At 38.8% G+C, this 22,585-nt stretch overlaps 1 protein-coding gene across 1 annotated transcript in view; it reads right to left on the bottom strand.

Moving 5' to 3' along the window:
• Window positions 1–10,260, bottom strand: part of LOC131679110 (gustatory and odorant receptor 22-like) — a 31,608-nt gene extending 21,348 nt beyond the window's left edge. The window contains exons 1-3 of the mRNA XM_058959671.1: window positions 9,701–10,260; window positions 3,198–3,353; window positions 2,287–2,755 (exon numbers count right to left, since the gene is read on the bottom strand). Of these exons, the coding sequence (XP_058815654.1) occupies window positions 2,287–2,755; window positions 3,198–3,353; window positions 9,701–9,824 (749 nt within the window). The 5' untranslated portion in view covers window positions 9,825–10,260. The remainder of the gene's footprint in view (window positions 1–2,286; window positions 2,756–3,197; window positions 3,354–9,700) is intronic.
• Between the last annotated feature and the right edge of the window lie 12,325 nt (window positions 10,261–22,585).

Raw genomic sequence — 22,585 nt, 5'->3', positions numbered from 1 at the left:
TCGGAAAAAATTTTGAAAGTTTGAGCGAATTCTATACATTTCTTTTATAAGAAATGTAAAAAACGAAACACTTCACCAGTTGGTTCCTGACGAGCTGGTAGGTGAATTGATCCTTCGTTTCTTTTATCCGTCACCCGCGTGACCTTCACACAGTAGTGAACTGGTGTATCTCGTCTAAACAAAGCCGTCTTTCAGGTAAGAAAACTGTTCAGAAACGCACTACACTGCACTACCTGACACAATTTAACGTTTATAATGTTTATACTCCAGCCCTTGCTGGGATAAACACCTTCACCGATATCGCCTAACTCAAGGTAATGTTACAACAACAAACTCGACTGTATCGAAAGAGCGTTCGGTTACGAATGAGCTTGCTCTCCTCTCTCACTCTCCGATCTTGCTCTCTGAGCCCGCCTTCTGGCTCTAAGACAAGCAGCGTCCCAGTTAAACTCATTCCGGAACCGTTTCGAATTTCTGAGTGGAGTCATTATGGATTCCAAATCAAATGCAACAACCGATTCCGACTCAATCGGTTTCAGAATCGGTTGTTGCATTTGATTTGTAATCCATACTGACTCCATTCAGGATTCCGAATGGTTTGACTGGGGTATACCGTACTGAGCTACTCATTTAACCAGTAAGCTGCACGCTGTCTACTGCATTGCTCCAGTTTTCGTGGCATTGTAACGTCACAAGCCGTCACAATCCTTCTTGTTAGATCAGCCGCATCAACTTATTTGATTCCGCTATTCGCCGAAGTGACTCAAAAAAGAGGTTTTTGTTAAAGACTTTCGTCTTCCGCTTTAGCTTACCAGTCGTCCTTCTCCGTGCTACAGCAGGGTTCCATTGGCCGATGCGGTAGCGAATCGCCCTGTGGTCGCTACGGGGATATTTCTCGCACACTCTCCAGTGTATGTTCGCCGCCAGTAAAGGACTACAGAATGTGGCGGAATTTCTCTCGGTACCGATGTCCCAATAAGATCCCAGTTTAGTTTTGTCACGTTACCAGGAGTCATTGAGCTCCTCGCTTCGCCGCGTTCTACTCAATGTAGTCCTCGGCGGTAGACCTAGCCCCCACAACGAGCCGAGCGGTAGGTGTCGAGGTCTGTCGCCAATTTTCACTACAAGGAAATATTCTCACACGATAACTTTTGCAAATGAAACTTTGTGAATTCCATTTAAAATATTAGGCATATTTTTGTTGAACATATTCAATTTTATCAAATTCCTTCAAAATATTTGGGGGGGCGAGGGGGGGGGGGTTGGGCTTAGTTCTCACTGATTGCTACGCCACTGATTGCTACAATGGGAGGCTGTGTGTCCCAATTGTTTGAAATTTGTACAGTTCATGATCAGCGGCGCAGAGAGGCGAACAGGTAGACGAACCTTGTCAAATAGGAGGTAGTTGGGTGGAGCAGAACCGGCGAAGGTCGCCCGATAAGAGTCTGAGGTGACGTATATTTTCTTCCCGTCAGCTTCGACTGATGCTGAATGCAAACCTTTGCACTCCAGTATCTTTACTGGCTTAAGCGTGGGGTTTTTGAAACAGCCAGTCCTATATTTTAGCAGGTCCTCGCCACTCAGACTTGACTCGGAAACGACTCCACTGACTTCAACCCTGTTAGCTGAAATATACATCCTGTACTCCTTCGTAAAGGGCCTGTAGTCAGCAATATCATTTGCCTGATTTAAACTGATAACATCCACCCGAAGCTTATCAGGGCGAATTTTCGATAATTCTGTCTCGGCCGAATACCGATCCGTCAGAACTCGAGAAATCTGCAACAGATTCAAACACTTTTTGTCTTTGGTCCGGAAGAAGATCACGAAGGGCCCGGTGGCCGAGCTTGGATATACTTTGAGCCGGGGAGCCGATTTCGTTTCGACGTCCATCTCACCTTGAGATGAACCGCCGTCAGGGGAAGTCATTTTCGCATGGGCCAATTGCCCAGTGCACGTTAGTAAGAGAACCAAGAAGGGGAAAGGTAAACTAATACTTAACTTGTGTATGTAACGGTTTCCAGACGGCTTACTAGAAGAACACTGCTTCATTGGTCACTGACCGGCTAACGGTACTCAGAAACAGAAACACAAAAGAAGGGAAAAAATACTGAAACCTCGACGAGGCGGAAAGTGCGCAAGATAACCTTGAACGCGGATTAACTTTATTCTTTTTCGCTATAGACTGCACGGACTGGCAATAAAAGGCTTCTGTCTGTACTAAGCGCTCGAAAACGAATGGATAATAACTTATAATTATATAAAATAGAACGAATTCGCACTTACCACAGACTACAGAATCCATTCAGCATCGCAAGGATGTGGTAATAGGCGAAAGTGTGACTAAACTGAAAATCCGACTGCAGGTAATACTGCGACAACATAATCCCAATACTAAGTGACCATGAAACCACACACAGCGCCCAAGTGATCGGATACAGCTTCGGAAAAACGATGGGCTTCCCGGTCACCACCAGGTACTTGTACTGGTAGTCTGTCCACATGTTTTTGAACTTGGCCACCTCGGATCCATTGCGCCAGGATGCCACCGGTAGTAGAAAATGGGGAACCATAATACTCATGAATATGACGTTGTAGATCACCTCATCGAAGCGTTTGTCACTGTTCGAGATGAACTTTTTCACGCGTTCTTGTGCCACCAGGACAACCATGACCGTTTCGCAGGCATAGATAATATACGCCCAGATGAAGGCTTTCGAGCACCAGGTGAAAGTAGTGCGAGGCATGTTGACTCCTGCAAAGGAACACGTTTTACGTTATTATATTCAATTTAAACTAACCAACGATAAATATACTCTAACTTTGGTTTGAATCCGACTTCTACCAGGACAGTGCAGTAATGTCGTTTTCGATTGAGAACCTAGAAACTAACCCAGGTTAGTTGCTTCAAACAAACGTTTTTAACGAAACTGAGTTGGGTTCTCGCAAAACAGTGGGGGTGTTAGCGAACCCGAAATATATTTCAGGTTAGAACACAACCAGGTGTTCAGTTCAGTGGCACATAACCTAGGTTCGAAACTGGCTTCAAACAAACGGTTTGACAGCAGTTAAGCCCGAAACTGAGTTAGTTTCTGCCTCAAGCGAAAACGATATATGTTTCACTAGATTAGGATTATTGGGGTACGGCTTAATTTTAGTCCAAGTTTAGAGTAATTCCTCTACTGGAACTAACTTACCTTCCGGGCTTCTCATAATCGGCATAACGCCCATGATCTGGAACAGCACTAAAAGACTCTTGGTTGTCTTATAGAAGGAGTCATGTTCATCGAGCAAGTTAACATCCATTTGAATCTTTTGTTGGCGCCTGTACAATTGACTCGGTGAGACATTATCTGAAAAAAGAAACGATGTGTGTTCATTTTGTGTCACATTTTACTAGTTTATCAAAATAATAACTATCGAGGCATAATGGTCCGTAATGCCGCCTATATGGTCTAAGTAATGATTTCTCCACTACTTGGGTACTAAGTTTTACCTGTACGGCAGACCCTTATTGACAGGGCGGCCGAGAAGCTTCTATTAAGAATTTCGACAATTTTAAGATTGTTTTATGGCGAATAATTTGTTTCATGGCACTACATATCTAACTATTTTCGTTGAAAAGTTATGAGCATTTTTTCGCCAAAAATGGGTTTTTATGGAATAACAAAAGATAATTCTTTTTCAACTATAAATAAGATTAGATTGATTAGAGTTATAATTGAGCAAAAAAAATGGCGAGTACGATATTTTTTTAAAAATCTATTTTTGATATATTATGTGATTATATCTTTTGAATAATAGAAGTCTTCAAAAGCTCCGAAAACCATCAGAAGGATTGGTTGGAAAAAATGAAAACTGAAAAGGTTATATTAAAAAATTGGTTTTTCATAAATTGAGCCTTTGTAATATGTTTAAATTACTTTCACGGTGGACAATATAAAAAATAGTTTCGTTTTCATGATAAAATATTGCACTTTACAATACTTTTCTATTATTTTAAATAATGGGCAGAGCAGCACAATTTTTTTAAATCAAAAAATTTACTTTTAATGGTTCGAGATAGAGTTTCGCTGTCTTCCAAAAAATTGAAGAAAATAAAATTTTAAAAAACTTTGTCGAAGACACTAAAACTCTACGTCGTGTACTTTTCATTTTACAATAAATTTACCAAACAAAATTAGGGTGTTTCTTAAAAAATGGTTTTCTTTGTATAACTTTTGCAGTTATGATTTTTCATTAAGATCACTTGAGAAATACTTTCAGATATTTTGAAGGAGAACAATTTGTCTTAGTATACCGAACCTCTGGCTTCTCTCGTTGGAAAGTTATATATTCTTTTTTCTAAAAGTAAACTATTTTTTGAGTACATATAGCAAAATTTAAAAAAAATCGTATTTGCCATTTTCTGGTGATCTATACTACAAAGCATGCTATTTCATATGACAGCAACGAAAAAGTTTAGTAATTGGTGTTTTAAAGCAAATTATGCGCCCTAAAATAATATATAAGATTATCCGCTTTTATCGAATTCCGCGTCCGGTTGAAGTCCAAGGCCGTCGCCACACTGTTAAAAATTCGCTGGAGTCCGGTAGCAGCGCTCTGGCAACCATAGTTGGTTCTCCTGAACGGAACTCGCAGAAGAGAGTTATTACGTAGAGCTCGGACGCGGGCTTGAAGATCCAGACGTGGGAGGATTGTAGGGCAATCCACTCTGGCAGAGAGTAAGTCCGAGACGAACAGGGCTCGAGAGCAGTCCCTCCGAATGCTGAGTGTATCGAGATGTATTAACTGGCAACGGTTTTCATAGCTCGGCAGTTCGAATCTGTTTCGCCATGTGAGATGTCGAAAGGCGAAGGGTATGAACCTGCGTTGGACAGCCTCGATTCTGTCAATCCTGTTCTGGTAGTACGGATTCCAAACAGCAGAACTAGAGCACAATAAAGCGATTTAAGACAGTATACGTCCCTGAAGTTTTTCGCTATTCTGAAGATGAACCCAAGCTGTCTTGATGCGTTATCTACGACGTTTGAAGTATGTGGTTTGAACGTTAGTGCCGAATCCATAATGACTCCGAGATCCTTGATGTGAGAGTGTCTTGAACTGCTCGAGTCGAAGAAATGGTAGTTAAACTGAGCATTTACTCGGGTTTAAAACCATTCTGTTTAGATCACACCACGTACTAAAGCTCTCCAGTTCTCTCTGAAGAAGCTCGGCATCAGTTTTATCCCGTATTTGTCGCAACATTTTCATGTCGTTTGCGAAAGAAAGGCGTGGTCCTTGTAATGTGGTATTGACGTCATTAAAGTAGAGCAGGAATATTACTGCACTGAGATGGCTACCTTGTGGGATGCCGGATGCAGCGAAGAATGGTGCAGATAGACAGTCCTTAATGTTGATTTCGAGAGCTGCCTTCCATCGAGGTAGGAACGAAACCAGCGCAGAAGTTGTCCATGAATACCGAGTTTGTCAGCTTCGCCAATGCGATATCATGATTGATTTAAATAGCATCATGTTATCATGTGGATATGAGCGTCATTTTGTTTGGCTCAACTAAAGGCATCTAGGTCGCTAGGACCGAAGGTAAGGACCTTCACATAACCTATTCATGATCGTACGAACATGGGCGTTGGTAGGTCCTCTCTTGAGAATACGTTTAAAAGTTTGAAGTGCTAAAACGTTCACTTAATCACCAGGGTTTTCATGTTTGCGAGATCGTGGGCGTAGGTGTGAGTGGATGATTGCGAAAGGCTCAAGCGTTTGTATGTTAACGTGTTTGTCGTGTGTGCTAGTGTGTATGTAACTTTGTGTGTATAAATTTGATTTTATAATTGGGTTACCATTCGCACATTAGCGTATGTTCTTAAATAATCGCACGGACAGTTAATCTCATACTTAATTTTTAGTGAACTGTTCAAATCGAGGTTCAGATACTAGAAGAGAGTGAGTTCTCTCATATCACTCGAGTTCCCGGACATGTCACCCTGAAACCTGTTGTCTCGTGTAAATGACCATTTTTTTGGAATGGTCATACTTGAGTTCACGTTTATAAATTTTTAGGTGTTAAAAAGTTCACCTTATCACAGGGCGTTTTTATATTTGTGAGTTCGAGTGTTTGTATGTTAACGAGCTTGATTGAGTGGGCATCTGTGTAGCATGTATGTAACTTCGCTTGTATAAATTCGTTTGCATAACTGTGTGCTTGCATATTAGGGTGGGGCAAATGGTCGTTTTCTCGGCACAGCACTTTTTTGGTTCCATTTGGGGAGCCAAACAACTGTGCAAAATTTGGGATCGATTGGTTTTGACCCGGCGTAGCGCATTGCGTTTGAAATTTGTATGGGAATTAGTATGGAAAACCCTACTTTTTTGCATTTTCAATTCTGCAGACTATGATTCTTCTTGCAGTACGTCGACAATTAGATAGAAGTATACATCATATATTTTAGATTTACCACATTGGTATGTTTGGATAAATTATTCAAAAGCCTTAGCTGAATTTCAAGGGCATAGGTAGTTGAGGAATAGGGCGTAGTGAGGGGGGGGGGGAATATATAAATTCGAAATCAAATAACTGAAATATTGTCGAGTTTGAATGTTTAGATGAATTATTTTAAAACATTTGTACAATCTATCAGAGTCCCAGTTCAACAGCAATTTTTGCTTCAGACGATCGAACAGCATCGAAAAGAGCATCCTATCAAATTATGGTGCGTAATAAACTGAAACATAGTCAATGCAAACCTCTGACATATCAACTCGACATCAGTTGATTCAGTCTCTAACTTTACTTCTATTTGGCAATCCATGAGACATTTCTGATCAGCTGATTATTTCTTCTGACGTAACTCGGATGGATGCGACGTCCGACAAAATCGTCGATTCGATCCAACATCGGGCTAACGAAGTATGGTAGTCGGGCGGAATTTTTCTGTTCGCAGGATTAAGCTTGTTGACAAAACCCCTCGCTGAATTGTCAAACAAACGTCGTAGTGGATTGCCTAATTGCTCTAAGTCAAGGCAGAGGGATATAGCATAGTTCCTTTCTTCGTTACTATTATGCATAGAACATTGTACAAATGTTTTAAAATAATTCATCTAAATATTCAAACTCGACAATATTTCAGTTATTTGAGTTCGAATTTCTTTATGGTGCCCCCCCCCCCCCTCACTACGCCCTATTCCTCAACAACCTATGCCCTTGAAATTCAGCTAAGGCTTAATAATTTCGTGACGCCTTTCACGAACTTGTTTTCTTTATTTACATTCAGAAGAGGTAATCAAGATGATCATTTCAAAACAGCTTAATAATTTAATATAAATACAAACAAGTTAAGGATTACATTACGCTTTTTTTAGATATTGCTCTTGAATAAAGATTAATCCGCCATTTTAGACCCACAGACCCAAAAAAACGATTCAACGATTTGTATAGGAGCTGTCAAGTTGTTCCCCCTCTGGTTTCCCCATATCACTATCCGGCCATGGCACTCTGAGATTTCTACTGTATATGAGTTTTTTCAGACAAGATTGAAATCTTCCAGACGAGAACTATTCTTTATCACGTGGGGACGGGTGATGATATAATCGCATTTGAGATAGTGTTGATGAATTCGTGAGCACTAACATATTGACTTGATCACCGGAGTGTTTTATGTATGCGAGATCGCGGGTGTAGGTGTGTGCGGATGATCGCAATTGCATGTTCACATGCATGACCATATTTGTATTATCGCGAAGGATACAAGTGATTTAAGGTTAACGTGCTCGATCGCATGAATGTTTTTATGCCGCGGATGCTTGCGTGCGAATAACTTCGCATGTTTCGTTTATAAAATCGTGTAATTGTTTGCATATTCGGGTGCGCTTTTGAATATTCGCACGGGTTGGGGTTCTGAGAAAGTGAGGTCCCCGTTCTCACTGGAAAATTCCATTTATGGCGCCCTAAAACTTGTTATCTAGTGTATATAAGTTTCGTATTTTAGAGTGAGAGCTCCCGGGCGAGTACGATTCATGATTTCGTGGGAGCGGGCGTTTGTACTTTGGCGCTTGAGACCGCGTTTATAAATTCGTAAGTGCTAACGCGTTGACTTAACCGTCGGGAGGGTTTCGTGTGTGATTGATCACGTTCACGACCGGATTTGTTTTATCGCGAAACGTTCGAGCGCATGTATGTTACTGTACGCGTTCTTTCTGTCGCGTAGGCGTTTGTATGTCTCGTTTGCTAGCACGTTTGTAAATTCGCGTGTACTAATGCGTTTCTAAAACCGTTTGTTCGTTTGCATAATCCCATGGGACTTTTGAGTGACGCCGAGAAAGAAACAGCAATGAAAGAAACAACACAATAGTTGGACATACATTCAGTTAAAGTTACATAGACGTGCGACGCGTATACTAAAATATATTAGTGAAAGACACTAGGTATTGTGACAATTAAGAACAGAACGGCAAAAAATAATTGAAATGAAAGACGGGAAAGGCAAAAACATACAGTACATGAAAAATATATATTAGTACTACAAACACCATAGAAATACTACAAACACAAACTAAAGGCTGATCTTTGGATTGGGCGAGTGAGAGTAGGAAAAAGTAACATATAAATTGCCAAATAGGCCCTCCTGGCTTCCTCGATGCCCCACTATCGAGAAGTGTTGCAATCAAGATCTTAAAGCAACCTTTTGTTAGAGATCGATATGAAAAGTTACAATTATCTACAATATAATTTGGACGGCTATTTTCCTAGTTGACACATTAAATGGAGATTTACGAAATTAAATTATTATTAATTGATACATTAAGCTGTTTGTAAATCCATCAATCCAATCAGTCCAAAGGGGGGGGGGGGGGTAATTGTATCTTGTATCAATTAGAAAGACATAATTGCACCACTAATTGGATTAAAACAAGTTTTTTTGATAGCCAACCAGGCATTGTAATTCTCTCTCACTCACGCGAGAAGAAGCTTATCCGATGTCCAACTTTTCGCGAAATTCTCCGATTCCACAAATAGCGTGAGAATAATTTTCCGGATAAATTTTTTTTTGATTTTTTCCTTCTCACCGGAAAAGGAAATATTTTAATTTCGTGGAAATCGATAAAAGCGTCGAAATATACTTTTTATTTCAAAGAAAGGCGGCAAAGAAGTACGATCGACCTGTTTTGTTTCGTGTTTTGGAATAGCGACAACAAGGCAGCGAGCGCAAAAAGGATACCGTGATAAAGTCATTCGCTCATTCTCCGGCGGTTTTATTTATCCGGAAAAGTAACACGTTGTATTTATCCGGAGAAGTTGTGCGACTGCCAATAACTTTTCGTGTGAAAATGTGAGTTGTTATTGTCGCAGTAGCAAATTATCCGGATGCATTTATTCATATGAGTGATAAATGCAATACCTGTAGCCAACATTGTTGGTAAGAACCTACTATTATATTTGGAATGAAGTCTTAAAAATGAATATTTGAATATTCCAAATTTTATTGGAACAATAATTATTTACGAAAACCTAAAAAGAATATGTTAGTGGCTGTTTGATTTTAATTGAGCGATTGCCTGCTGCTACAGTAAATGTTGCAAAACTCTGAAGTTCTCATAATACAATCGCTATATAAATCACCATGCGTTCACTTCGAAACGCATTTCTACTAATTAGCAAATTATACGCCAACAAGCTCAGACCAGAAGTAATTAATTTATATACCTTTCTGCAACTGTTCCAGCTGTTCTTTAATTCGGCGATTATCTTCCAGCTGTTGGCGCTGATTCGGGTTGAAAATCTGCTCCCGCATCCGATAGGGGGAAGCTTCCATCTGGCTGTGAATCATTTCGGTGTGCGATATGATCTGATATTTTGTTGAGAGTTTGTGATTAATTTACACTATCCACGGGTTAGACAATATCCAATATTTCTTGTCGGTTGGTCCGTCGGTTGGTCTTTGCTGCCCTTTTCCTATGCAGAAGAGTTTATCTCTCGATTTCAGCACCCAGTATTTATGATTTTAATGTACTTTTCGCGCTTCCTCCGTATCTGCACTGGCATCGGGTTGCTTATTGGATATTGATATAATTTGCCGCTGAGTTTGTTTATTTGTTCGATCTGGTGCAACCGGTACAGTATTGTGCAGTAGGACTAGCAATAGGTTCGCATTCGTTAGAACATAACTATATAGTAGACTCAGTGCACCCACTATCGTTTGTTCAATCGTAGTCGTAATGTTTGCTATGTAGGTTGTAGTATAATTTCTGATGCGACACAGAGCGTGGATAGGAAACTTAGCAAAAACGCTACCGTCATGGGCATACTTTTATACTAGAGCTGCTAGGAGAACAAGGCCATTGAAACTGTAATTAAAGATTTATGAGAGAAGTTGGTTTTTTGTTTGTTCTTGGTTCAAAATTAATTCGCTCGTTCTGTCTTTTATTGATGGATGAATGACAAATGGTGGATTAAGGGGTGAAATATGCGCTGCGGTTCGTTAGGGGCATTACTGGCGCTAAATTATACTCTTCAGGCTGATGGTCAGTAGGTTAGTTGGTCGTGTCATAAATTGAATTAATGGAAAATGATGCCATATCATGATTCATGAGTGGATAATGGTTGGGAGCAGCACGCTGTTGGATTTGTTATGGATTATCTTAATGTAATGCTGTAATTATGTCATTTTCGTATATAGGTTTTGGGTCATGTTTGCACATTCCAAGTCCACAATGATAATACGAATTAGAGTTTGTTCAAACTTGATTTTAGCCACTTCAGGTACGGTCGCATGGTATCTATGAGTTAGATGCTTTTTATGTCCGTCGACGATATCAACCTGTTACTCAAGACCAGGGTTGTTAATACGATACATTTTTCGCGATAATTTATCAGCGTTACTCGTTAACGATAATGTATCGTTATCGAAAACTCCGTTAACGATAATGTATCGTCGCCTTCATCGTCATCGTCGATAATTGTATCGTCGTATTCATCGTCATCGTCGGTTCATCGGTTATCGCGATACATTTTGCGTTACTTTCCCGTTTATTGGAGTTGAAGTTGATGCGGTTAACTTTCAGTTGTTTAGAAATAAATACCTATTGAAAAGCATGTTGTTGGCAGCTGAAAATCAATAGTTTTGGACATTTTCTATGCACAGCGGAGTCCGACGATGCGTCAAAGAGAATTTTTTTTTCAACTTTTCGGGAAAGTGTATTATACTGAAGGGAAAGTTGTTGGCAGTTGAAAATCAATAATTTTGGACATTTTAAATACGCAGAAGAGTCCGACGATGTGTCAAAATGGAATTTTTGACATTAAAAATGTCTTACTCCACTATCTGGGGCTAGGTGTCATTCTAAAATCTAAACTATCTCCCATGTAACGAAACTATGTAAGGTTTGCACGCTTATAACTCCGATATTACTAGATGGATTTTAATCATTCATACACCAACCGATTCAGAAACACCTAACTTAAATATTGGTAATAATTTAATGTCTCCCCAATAAAAGTAGACTTTTAAAAATTGGTAAAATTAAAAAGTTCACGAAAAACGGGGAAATTACCATTCGTGATGCAGATTTCTCAGACACAGCCGTCATTAGAGGGTAGGTTAGTGGCTCAATCACAAACGAAAAGTCATAAATAGAAGCAACGCATGTCCGTTTAAATCAGTTGTTGCTCTTATCCCATATGAGCAACATCGTCTCCGGGCGATGCAATAAGCGCTATCGATTTTCGGCAACGTTGGCATTCGCACACACTCGCACCTAAGTGACTAAACCATATACGGTTAGTTTATAAATAGAGGTGACGCGTACCCGTTTGAATCAGTTTTTGTTCTTATGTCGAACGGGTAAGATCATGGCTGCAGCGTCTGGGCACTACAATAAGCGGTAGACGCTATGCATTTTCGGCAGCGGTGGCCGTGTGCGGATTTTTCGGGTACCAGCACGGTGTCACAGAATGATTTGCAAAGTGGGTGGGTGGGGTGGTTTGGATTTAATTCAATACGGTGTGTGCTGCTTAAGAGTGTTGCGTTTGAAAAAATATATTTATTTTTATGCATGCGTGTGCGTTGTAACTTGTTAATCCATGTTTACGGCGCTTTGTAGCTGCGTAGGGTAAAGAGCCTATTGGTTTTCATATTTCGGTTATATGTTTTTTATGAGTAAGGCATCTGACAACGTGCTTCTGTAGTTATTGCACTGTTCAGCAGCGTAGTATTTTATATAGGAGAGTACACTCAGGTTTTTTTACGCGGATTTTGAAATTTACGCGGTTTTCATTAACGCGTTTTTTTAAATTTTACGCGGTTTTCATTTACACGGCCTGTATCCCCTGCGTGAAAAATCTGAGTGTAATTGCATCGGAAACAATCACATTCCCAGCAGAACTTTTTGTTTTCTAATTTCAAACACTTTTGTTTCGTACTGCACACAACGGAAAATTTTAAAACAGAACTTACCGTCCCAGCAGCAGTTTAAGCGGGTGTTCTTTTTCGATTCAAATTCAAGCCATGTCTTAAGCGTTACTGGACTTAAAATTGTTTTCCCAGTTTATCCAGTCAGAATATCTGTCCTACCCTATGTATTTAAAACACAGTTCTAATTGCGTTTTAAAGTATACAACAAAGAGAACGGTTGGGTATACAATTTTAATTTTAAAATAAATCTGTTTTAAATTATGAAACAAACCGCTGTACTGAAGATAAATTATGTCAGTCCTATTACCACATAAAACGCCTATATAACATAAAACGCTGCAGAATTGGTTTAATTATACAATGTTTACACTACAGAGTTATAACACGTTTTAATAATTAGCAACAAGAAAAATGTCACCAAGATAGCATAAAAACCCGTTTTAACTGGCAGTGCGAACGTTGTATAACAATGTAATTTATCAAATAATTTCATTTGTTCAATCACTAATCGATCAAGGACTACTTAATCTTAAGATTGTTTACTTAAGCTCATTAGTACATTATTGAAAATTTAAATGAAAAATGAAATTTCATATTTCATGGAGAATCTGTATATTTCCGTTGGCGGGCGTGGGCTTCCTCATCACAGCTCTCAATATGGAACTTTTCTTTTGAATATATTTTCTGGACAGACCAGCCTATTTTTACTAGATGGATCAGCCAAATAATGCCAATCACCTAGTGAGATACTTGATTAATTAATAGATTACCGTTAAAAGACCTTCAATAAATTATGTTTTGACGGGGAGGGTATATAGCAAATTGTAACATATGAAAACAGGCGAGTGAACAAGAGCGTGAGTCGATATGTGTGATAGATAAAATTCATTTGCACGCTCTTGAAAAAAGCTACATTTTTAATGTCACCGTGGTCGTGTCCTGTACACAACCCTTTCATTTTTTAATTTTTCGAGTAAGTTGGTGCACAGAAGAGTCCCAGGTGCACAGCACGACAAAAAGGTGATCAAAATTGTTTTGACCATGAAGAAAACAAATTTTGAGCTATTGTGTAATTAGTAATTTTAATCACGCAAAGACATATATTGAAAAAACTACTAAACCACTATTATTAGGCCATTCACAAATTATACTACACATTTAAGTGGTGTGGTGATTAATAGATTTTATTATAATTTTAATTTAAACTAGAAGATTTTGAATTTTATAAAAGAGAATATACATATATCCAATGCATATTTTTTTCTAGTTGGGATGCTTTTAGCCCCCTCCTCCGTTTCTTCTCTCCACTATGTAACAAGATGCTTTATGCTTCCTTCTTTTACCCTCAAATATGTAGTGTAATTTATGAACGACCTCATAGTAGAGTTTTAGTCGTTTTTGAATACAGTGAAGACCCGTTTTTATCAGCCCCTTGGTGAATTGACATTGACAAAATGTGCACATATTTTTTCTGGTTTTGAAAAGACGATGTCGAAACGCAAACACCAAGACGAATACATTTTTTTCCTTTCTTTTTAATAAACCGCAGTGGTTAAAATAATCTTCTTTAATAATCGACAAAGCCTCATAACCCGTTCTTATTATTTAGTAAAAATTTCGCTTAGGAGTACAGTACAGTAGTATTATTTTTGTATATTTTGCAGTATATATATAGTGTTTGTTTTGCAGATTCGTCTTGGTAAAGCTATACCTGCGGAAATTTGTGGCTTCCATACCAAAACATTGCTTTTTGGACACTAAATCATTCGATAACTTCTAAGTTGTAAGAGATACAAATAAACTAACATTACAAAAATTCTGTACTTTCTTTGTTGAACGAAATCTTGGAACATTTTGAAATTCTACAAAATTACCAGGAAAAGTATTTTGAAATAAGCAATTTTGTGGGGTATATCAAAGAAATCTTCACAAACGTATAATTAAATCGACAGATAGACACATAGTCTCTTCAGCGAAATTAATACTAAAGATATTCTCAACAACTTTGTCAAAAAAAGGTTTTTTTAATTTTCATTTAAATGACCAAACAAAAACTTGCTTCTCAGCTTTAGAGGGATTAATCACCTAACTAATACTTTTTAAATGCAAAAAATATAAATAAACTTTGCTGAAGACACTATAGCTAAAAAATGTTTTTCGTGGTTCAAAGAACTTCTTTCACCTTTTTGCCATTTTGGAAACACTGTGCACTGGTGGATTCTCCTGTGAATTGAAAATGTCCAAAACTATCCATTTTCAACTGCCAACAACCTACCCTTCAATATAAAAAGTTCGCGAAAAGTTGAAAAAAAATTTATTTAGACGCACCGACGGTACATGTCCAAAACTATTGATTTTAACTTATTAATAACTTCTTCAATATAATAAACTTTCCCTAAAAATTGAAAAAATCCATTTTGACACATCGTCGAACCCCCTGTGTATTGAAAATGTCCAAAACTATTGATTTTCAACTGCTAATAACTTTCCCTTCAATATAAAACACTCCAGAAAAGTTGACAAAAATTCCATATTGACACATCGTCGAACCCCCCTGTGCATAGAAAATGTCCAATACTATTGATTTTCAACTGCCAACAACATGTCCTTTAATAGTTTCTAAACAATTGAAAGTTAACCGTATCAACTTCAACTCCAATAAACGGGAAAGTAACGCAAAATGTATCGCGATAACCACCGATGAATTATCGACGATGACGATGAATCCGACGATACATTATCGTTAACGGAGTTTCCGATGACGTTGACGGGTGGTTAACGTTATCGACGATGACGATTAATTATCGATTAACAACCCTGCTCAAGACCTTTTATATGCATATTTGGTTTGATTCATACTGGACGTTAAGCGCTTCTCTAAAGATGAGTCGAATTTTTGTGATACTTTAGATTGATTGGTAAATCGGCTATATAGTTATCGAATTGACACCCAAATTTTATTTCAGCTTACAAACGTCTAGTACAGCTTACATACAGAGCCTGTACATTCGTTTTCGGTATGTTTTTTTTCTCAATTTCTTCTCTTCCTGATCATTTGCTTTTCGTCCTTCGCTACTCCTTTGGTCTTCCGAAGTTCGCGATTCATCATGGCCCAATAGGTTTCGATCGGACGGAGTTCAGGACAGTTCTGTGGGTTCATGTCATTCGGTACAAAATCCACAGAATTTCCCGCATACCACTCCTATGCGGTTTTGGAATAGGCCAAAAGAACGGGTTTTGATCGTGCTGTCTCAAAAATGGCAAAATACGTTTTTGGAGGGTCTCATTTTTGTAAATCTCACTGTTCATGGTGCCTTTGGGCACGATTCCCGATCGGAATGAAGTAACAAGTTTATAACAGAACGCATTTTCTGTAACACATTGTGTTATAAATTAGGTCTCGTTAGTAGTTAAAATAACACAAATTTATAACAAGTAACAATTCGAGATAAAGTTTTGAAATATTTCTGTTATGTGTTTCTAATCGCGTTGGTTCATTATGTTTGCCACAAGTGCATATGGCCTGCCAAATCAGGTACTTTGAAACGATCATCCACATCAAACTTGTCTCGTGAAATATTTCTATTCCGACTACTGCTAGAATTCCGCTTTGATGTAGTTTCCATCATCAATGACGCAGCACCGGTATTTCGTTAGCCGCGTCGCACAGTGGCTCGACGAGTGACAAAACCACAAAAATCAATGTCTTGTAATTCTTTTGTAAATATTTATTTTATTTTTCTCTCAGTTTGAAGAAAATTATCTCAAAATTTTATGATAATTGGATGAAAAATTAATTTTTAACATGTCGTTGAAGCAAGTGATGTCGAGGATTTCTCTTCCATTTAATTCATGAAAATTGTTCGTACCGTCGAAGTTCAAATAGCGATATCTCAAGAACTACATGGCCGATTGTAGTAGTTTTAAGTTCTTTGGAAAAAAGAATGAATATGCCAAACTATAGATGTGATCTTTTTGTGCAGATATATTTTACGTTTGTTCTGAGTCAAGAAAAATCCATTGAGAAATTCAATGTCATATCAGAAATTTATCTTTCTACGTCTCACAATTTTTGAGATGGTCTCCCATGGGTCACTTATCATGAGTCTGACTCAAAATTGAGTATTGTTTTAAGATATATAGGCGTGATGGCGCGCATTTTTGCGCCGAAGTTGCTATATCTATGGATTTGAAAACACCCATGTGGAGACGCCCTGTAGCTCATATATCTTCTTACAAATTGGTTGCCTAAACAACTTCATACTACTGAAAAATTAGTGATTTTTACTAGTTTTGTCATCCATTTTTGTTATCCAATGTGATTGGCTACTACTATTAACGTGTATATTAATCCTTTAACAACCAACGCCTTTCCCAAGTAAGCCATTGCACTATATTAACTATACATTTGCACTAATGTCGCATTGAAACACCATTACAGCATTAACAACGCAAAAAAGCTCCATGTTAGCATCAATAATGCATAACTGCACAGCCGACATATAGCATTATCGATTGCTCTATATGCGTATATAAAGCTGATATAACGCGTACATGCTTCAAGGATCTTTAAAGCATGTAAGCTTCATATGTGCATTTAGTGCCATTATAGAGCAAATAGAAAGCCGATATAAAGCTATTGTAATGCTGTGGGTTTATTCGTTCTGTAACTCTTCTTGAAGATTATATTCGGCATATTTCATTTCAATCGAACATATGCAATATAGTCCAAGCAGCAAACGCAGCGCACTTACCGTGAAGAACGAGGCAAGGTACCTCAGTTCGAGACTTACTAAAGGTAATTTTCGTAACATATTCATATCATGTGAGAACGAAAACCCATTACAATGCAGTAGAGGAGAGTCAATTACGCTTTTAAACAGAACATTTTATTTTAAAATTTTTCCTTTTTGCGCATCATACCGAAAGGAAACATGAGAAATGGTTTTAAAACCATGGCGGACAATGACAGCCAACTGAAGCTTTTTAATAGCATTAGTAGTGCCAATATAAGGCTTTCAAATTTGACATTTGTGCGCTGGTGCTATATCATAGCATTAGTACTGCAGAAGCGAGCTGTCAATCTCTGCACAGTAATAGCACTATATTTCGCCTTTTCTGGCATTATACCAGCATTATATCAGTATTTATGGCTTCACGGTTTTTAAAACAGTTTTATATGTGGATCTAAAGCAGATATTAGGCTACGTTATTTTTTTTTTAATTCGTTTATTTGACACGGCTCAATGCGTTAGCTTAGAGGAGCCATGGGTCTTTTATATATTTACGATATGCAAAAAATAAAAAATAACAATAAATTTTATTTTTAACCTGTAAGATCCCGTGCGCCTAACTTGGTATTGCGAGCGGAGATCTTTTTTCGCGTCGGGAAGATGTTCCTTCTCTCGCCAATTTCGGGGTTATCCATGTCTCTCTCGTTGTCGTTTACGCCCGTATCAGCATCTTGATTACTACCTTGACACTCGCGATCAGATGTTCTTCCTGGCTTCTTGCCCTTGCTGGTCACGAATGTGAACACTCCATCCTTGGTGGTAGTTTCTTCACTGGTGGTATTATTTGTTAAGTTTGAAGTACTTGACGCAGCTTTTACAGTTGTCATTATTACTTGAACAGCAGCCACAAATTTGGCAACCGTTTGCGGTTCGGGTGAAGATATTGGAGCTTCGGTGTTGGCATTTCTTTCTGCAGGTGAGCTTTCCTCGGCGGTTTCTGGGCAGGATTGTCCGTAGTGTGCCGTTTGTTCACAGAACTGGCACGTATTAGTTTGTCCTTGATATGTACAAAGAGTTCGCTGGGTAATGGTATCACCCCCTTCTGTGTTGTACTGCAGGGTAAGGTAGGAGGGAATGGGTTGGTCTACCCGCATTCTCACCACAAAGCCACTATTTGAAATACTTGGGAAGTAGTTTTTCCATGTGTCCTCCGCAATAGATTCCACTGTTCTGAAATTCGACATGAATCTTTCGATTGCCACTTTGCAAGTAAGTGGAGATAAATCATGTAATTTAACTTCAATATTCCCATTATCCATGTATATAGGGATCTTGATTTCAGCGTTGTCACAAACAAGCACGTTGTTTAAGTTGTTCTGCAAACTGAATCTTTTCGCCTGGGCGAATTTTGTTGAAGGTTATCAGCACCGCATGCCTGACGTGCTCAAGCTGTATGGAGGTGACTTCCGAAAACCGAAGCTGCATTTTCACCTTCAGCAGATGTTCCACATCACGAATACTTGATCTTATGCGAAAAGACCTGAAGTCAATGGCCACTGTGCTAGGCCGAATAATCACGTTTTGTTGATGAGACTCAGTCATCATGATAGGTCACGCAAGAATAAAATTAACGGGATCCTTTGTTCTTCAGGCAATGCATACAAATAACTGTTTTTTTCGTTCGCTTTGCACTGGCGCGGATAGAAGCAGGAGCACACTGAGTATCGTGACCGATGTGCTTGATGGTTGCAAATAGACTGGTGCTACGTTATAATGCTTATTGCTTACGGCGCTCTACTCATCGCACGCAGTACGGCCAGAATAACCCGGTAGATGTTTGCTGTCAGCTCTTCAATAGCGTTTTTCATCATTTTGACTTTAACTTAAGTAGAGAAATGTTCAAATTGAAAATAGGTTTAAGTTAGTGTAGTATTTCAGTCTGTACGAAAATTTAGTAATTCGAAGACAATATATTAATTCTAAATAATTCTACTTGGGTTGTATGAAGAGGTGCCACTGTGCGTCGTGTAGAGTTTTCGGGTCTCGATTTGGAAAGTTCTGCACCTTGTGCGTTTGCAGCCCGGATCGTTTCTTGCCCCTCTGGACGAAATTTTGTGAAACATAAAAGTTTTTTGATGAAATCCCGCGTCGAAAAGTTTGGATCCCGATCGGAAATACATAACAGAAACATTTCAGAATTATATCTCGCGCTGTTACTTGTTATAATTTGCTGTTATTTTAACTACTAACGAGTAACGAGACTAAATTTTGAGTAAGCTTACTACGAAAATTGCATTTTGTTATAATCTTGTTATTTCATTCAGGTTGGGATACAGCTGAAGGAGAGCAATTAGGTATTTTTACGAGGTGCGCCCGGTTTTCGTACGGCTTTCATTTGTGGTCCAGTGTCTTCCGGTCCTGCACGCTTATTCAGAATTACTCAAAATTTGTGTTGATTGTTTTCAAAAGTAATAGTAATATGTCAATAAATGAGTTTTAATTTTAGTAGAATTAACTCATCTCTTGAGTAAGCGTTAAATTTTCAAAGCTCTGAGTGAAAAAAATTCTCTCAAAAAAGTGTGCGGAGTCAGGCGTCGACTTAAACTTAAAAAATAGCTTGCACTTGAAGACGCTGATCGTTCTTAAAGCTATAAGGTAAGTTTCATTGAGTGTTGCTTGTTTTCAAATGTAACTTCCAGTTGTTTTTTGTAGTTTCTGCATTATCTACAAGGTGCCGATCAGGTAAATGACAATTGAAATGCCAATGAAAATCTCTGTAATTTTATTAAAAATGCGGAATGATTTTCCTTATTTGCCTTTTGAGTACATTTTATCCCAAACTCAAAACTGAATAAACGAGGAAAACTCAATTTTTGACTACGTGTACTCTTTATGAAATTGAGTGGCTGGTAACTGTTATTAATGAGCCTGTGGAACCTTCCAGTTTTATCAAGGCGCGTTGCGACAACACAGGCTTTTGCATGTGGATGAACAAAATCCTTTCGCAATCGGTTTACGAAGTTCACTTACAACCTATCTCGAGTATTTTCCAAGATATCGACGTATTTATATCTATAACTCTACTGGAGACAACAAGAGACAAGTTAAATCCATTGAGTTTTATAATGTTGATATAGCACTTCTAATTACAATTAGAGCTGGCTGTCCGTTTTTGCCTGTTTAAAAGTTTTTACTTTTAAAGCTTTCGATAATTTTATCAAAAATTACCCAATAACTTCTAAGCTGCAAGAGACATATCGCCGATCTCTTTTGGAAAAACACGTATCTTAACAAGGCAAATAACTTTCTGGAACATGCTGAAACTTAAAGATTGTTGGTCTTCAGTAAAGATGTTCGTTTTCTCGATCCAGATGAATTACACTAAAGTCGTGGATGCGAATGCGAATGCATCATATTTCAAACTGTTTAGTAAAAGTTTGATAGAATCGATTTTCGGGACGATACTTCTGCAATTCCACTGTAGAACAGCAACCGAATCGGTGACCTCGCTCGATGACTTAGCCATCGAAGAGGGCCATTTAGAAGTCAACAGCTTCAACAGTGTTCGCACTATTAGGGGAAAAAGTATCAGAAGTAAGAGAATCAGAATTAAAATTATGTCCACTTCAGAAAATTTCATTTCATACTGAACTGAAAATTCATTTCATACAGAACTGAGCATCTGTTTGAAAAAAGGGGACACTTAGAATTTTTGATGTTACTGGAGCAGCTGGGTACTCCTCCTTGGAATTGAAAATATCAAATCCAGCAGTAATTTGCTTAGGCTTTAAGGCAGTACTACCAATGTTGTTATTACATGTAGTTGGCACAGTCACAGAGGAGGATACCTTTTAACTCTTGCGAGGCAGTTTCGGGGTGGACAGATTTTTGCTCATCCTGGACGTTTCTGGTTTAACGAAAGAGGATCCCTCTTGTGGATGTGGAGATTCATTCTCAACACGAGCCAAAAGAGCAAGGGAATTTTCGGTGTGGACAGATGGCGAGACATTCTTAAGCATTTCTGCAGAAGAACGCTTATGTTTATCCCCGCGCGGCTTGTAGCCAGCACATGAAGGGAAATAATGCGGAGTCCCCCCGCAGAAAACAAACGTTTCAGTTTCTTTTTCCGCACGAATCATCCTCATGTTCTTCCCCATATTCACCACCCTGTTTCTTATTGCCGCAATAGGTGACTGTGTGGCCTAACTGCTTACAGTTAGTGCACTTCACCAGAAGGACATAATTGGGAAGAGAAGACCCGGAAAAGGTCGCCCGAAGCGAGTCTGATGGAGAATAAGATGTAAAAGTCTGACTGTCTGAAATACTCGCTGAATACAATTGCTTGTATTTGAAGATCTTCACCTGCTGAAGTGAGAGCTCCTCGAAGCAGCCAACCTCGTATTTCAACATGTCTTTGCATTTCAAACCCGGTTCGGAGATGACCCCATTGATCTCTACGGCCTTAGCAAGTACGGAGACACTATAGTCGTAAAATGTAAGCAATGTGGTTTGCCTGGTGGAGATCATTTATGGTAACCCGTACTTTGTTTGCACCCGGGCTACGGCCGAGTACTGCGCTGTCAGGTCTCGAGAAATTTCCAATAAATTGACTACTTTCTTCTCGTTCCGGAAAAGCACCACACATGACGCAATTGAGTGAAGATCATAGTGTTCAATTCGGGTGTATTAGGTTACTCAAATGGGCCTTTTGGAACATCATCAACTTCCATGTTCATATCAGGGGATTCATCGCTCTCGGCCATTTAAACTCGAAGGAATCACGTTATGCAAACGAGAATGTGCGAGAGGTTGACAGAGCCAGAAAAAACGAAAAAACTTCTTTTCACTTGCTCTGTGATCGATTCCTCTGCACCAGTGAGAACAATGGCGATCCACACACCACCTACTAAAGGCTGAGCATCACTTCACAGAGCTAAACTGAACTTGGTTCACGGATTTAGGTAGGTGTTAGCTCAATTGACTTTCCGATGACCCATTTCGTGTACAGAGCCAGACATGTTCCGAGGTCATCGGTCCATCAATCAGCCCCGCCTTACTGTAATGTTTGTATCATTTGGATTTTAACATTACAGTAAAACTTTCGATTCCTTTCAGGAAAGAAGAAATCGACGTGTATTTAGTGTATTACTTTGATTTCCATATATAAATGTAAACATGTGTACTAGAAAACTTACCATTTTTGCAGTATGCTACCTTTTTTTCCTGCCTCCTATTTACGTTTCCTTTAACTCCATATTTCTTGAAAGTCCTGCTTATTGAAGAAAGAGAAGAGGAAATAATAAAAAAGGACCGATAGAGCCTGTGTCTTCCTCAGCGCATTCGTTTCTCTTAGCCTGTTGTCACTGCCTGTAGGACTTGCGCAGGTCGTTTCATTGGAGATCTCCAAGGAGCTGTAATTGGAGGAAGATCTGGCTGCTATCTACA

This window comes from Topomyia yanbarensis, chromosome 2 (assembly GCF_030247195.1).
Source record: "Topomyia yanbarensis strain Yona2022 chromosome 2, ASM3024719v1, whole genome shotgun sequence".
NCBI lineage: Eukaryota > Metazoa > Arthropoda > Insecta > Diptera > Culicidae > Topomyia > Topomyia yanbarensis.
Note: the sequence above shows the minus strand (reverse complement) of the source record. Positions and strands in the feature narration are given on the sequence as shown.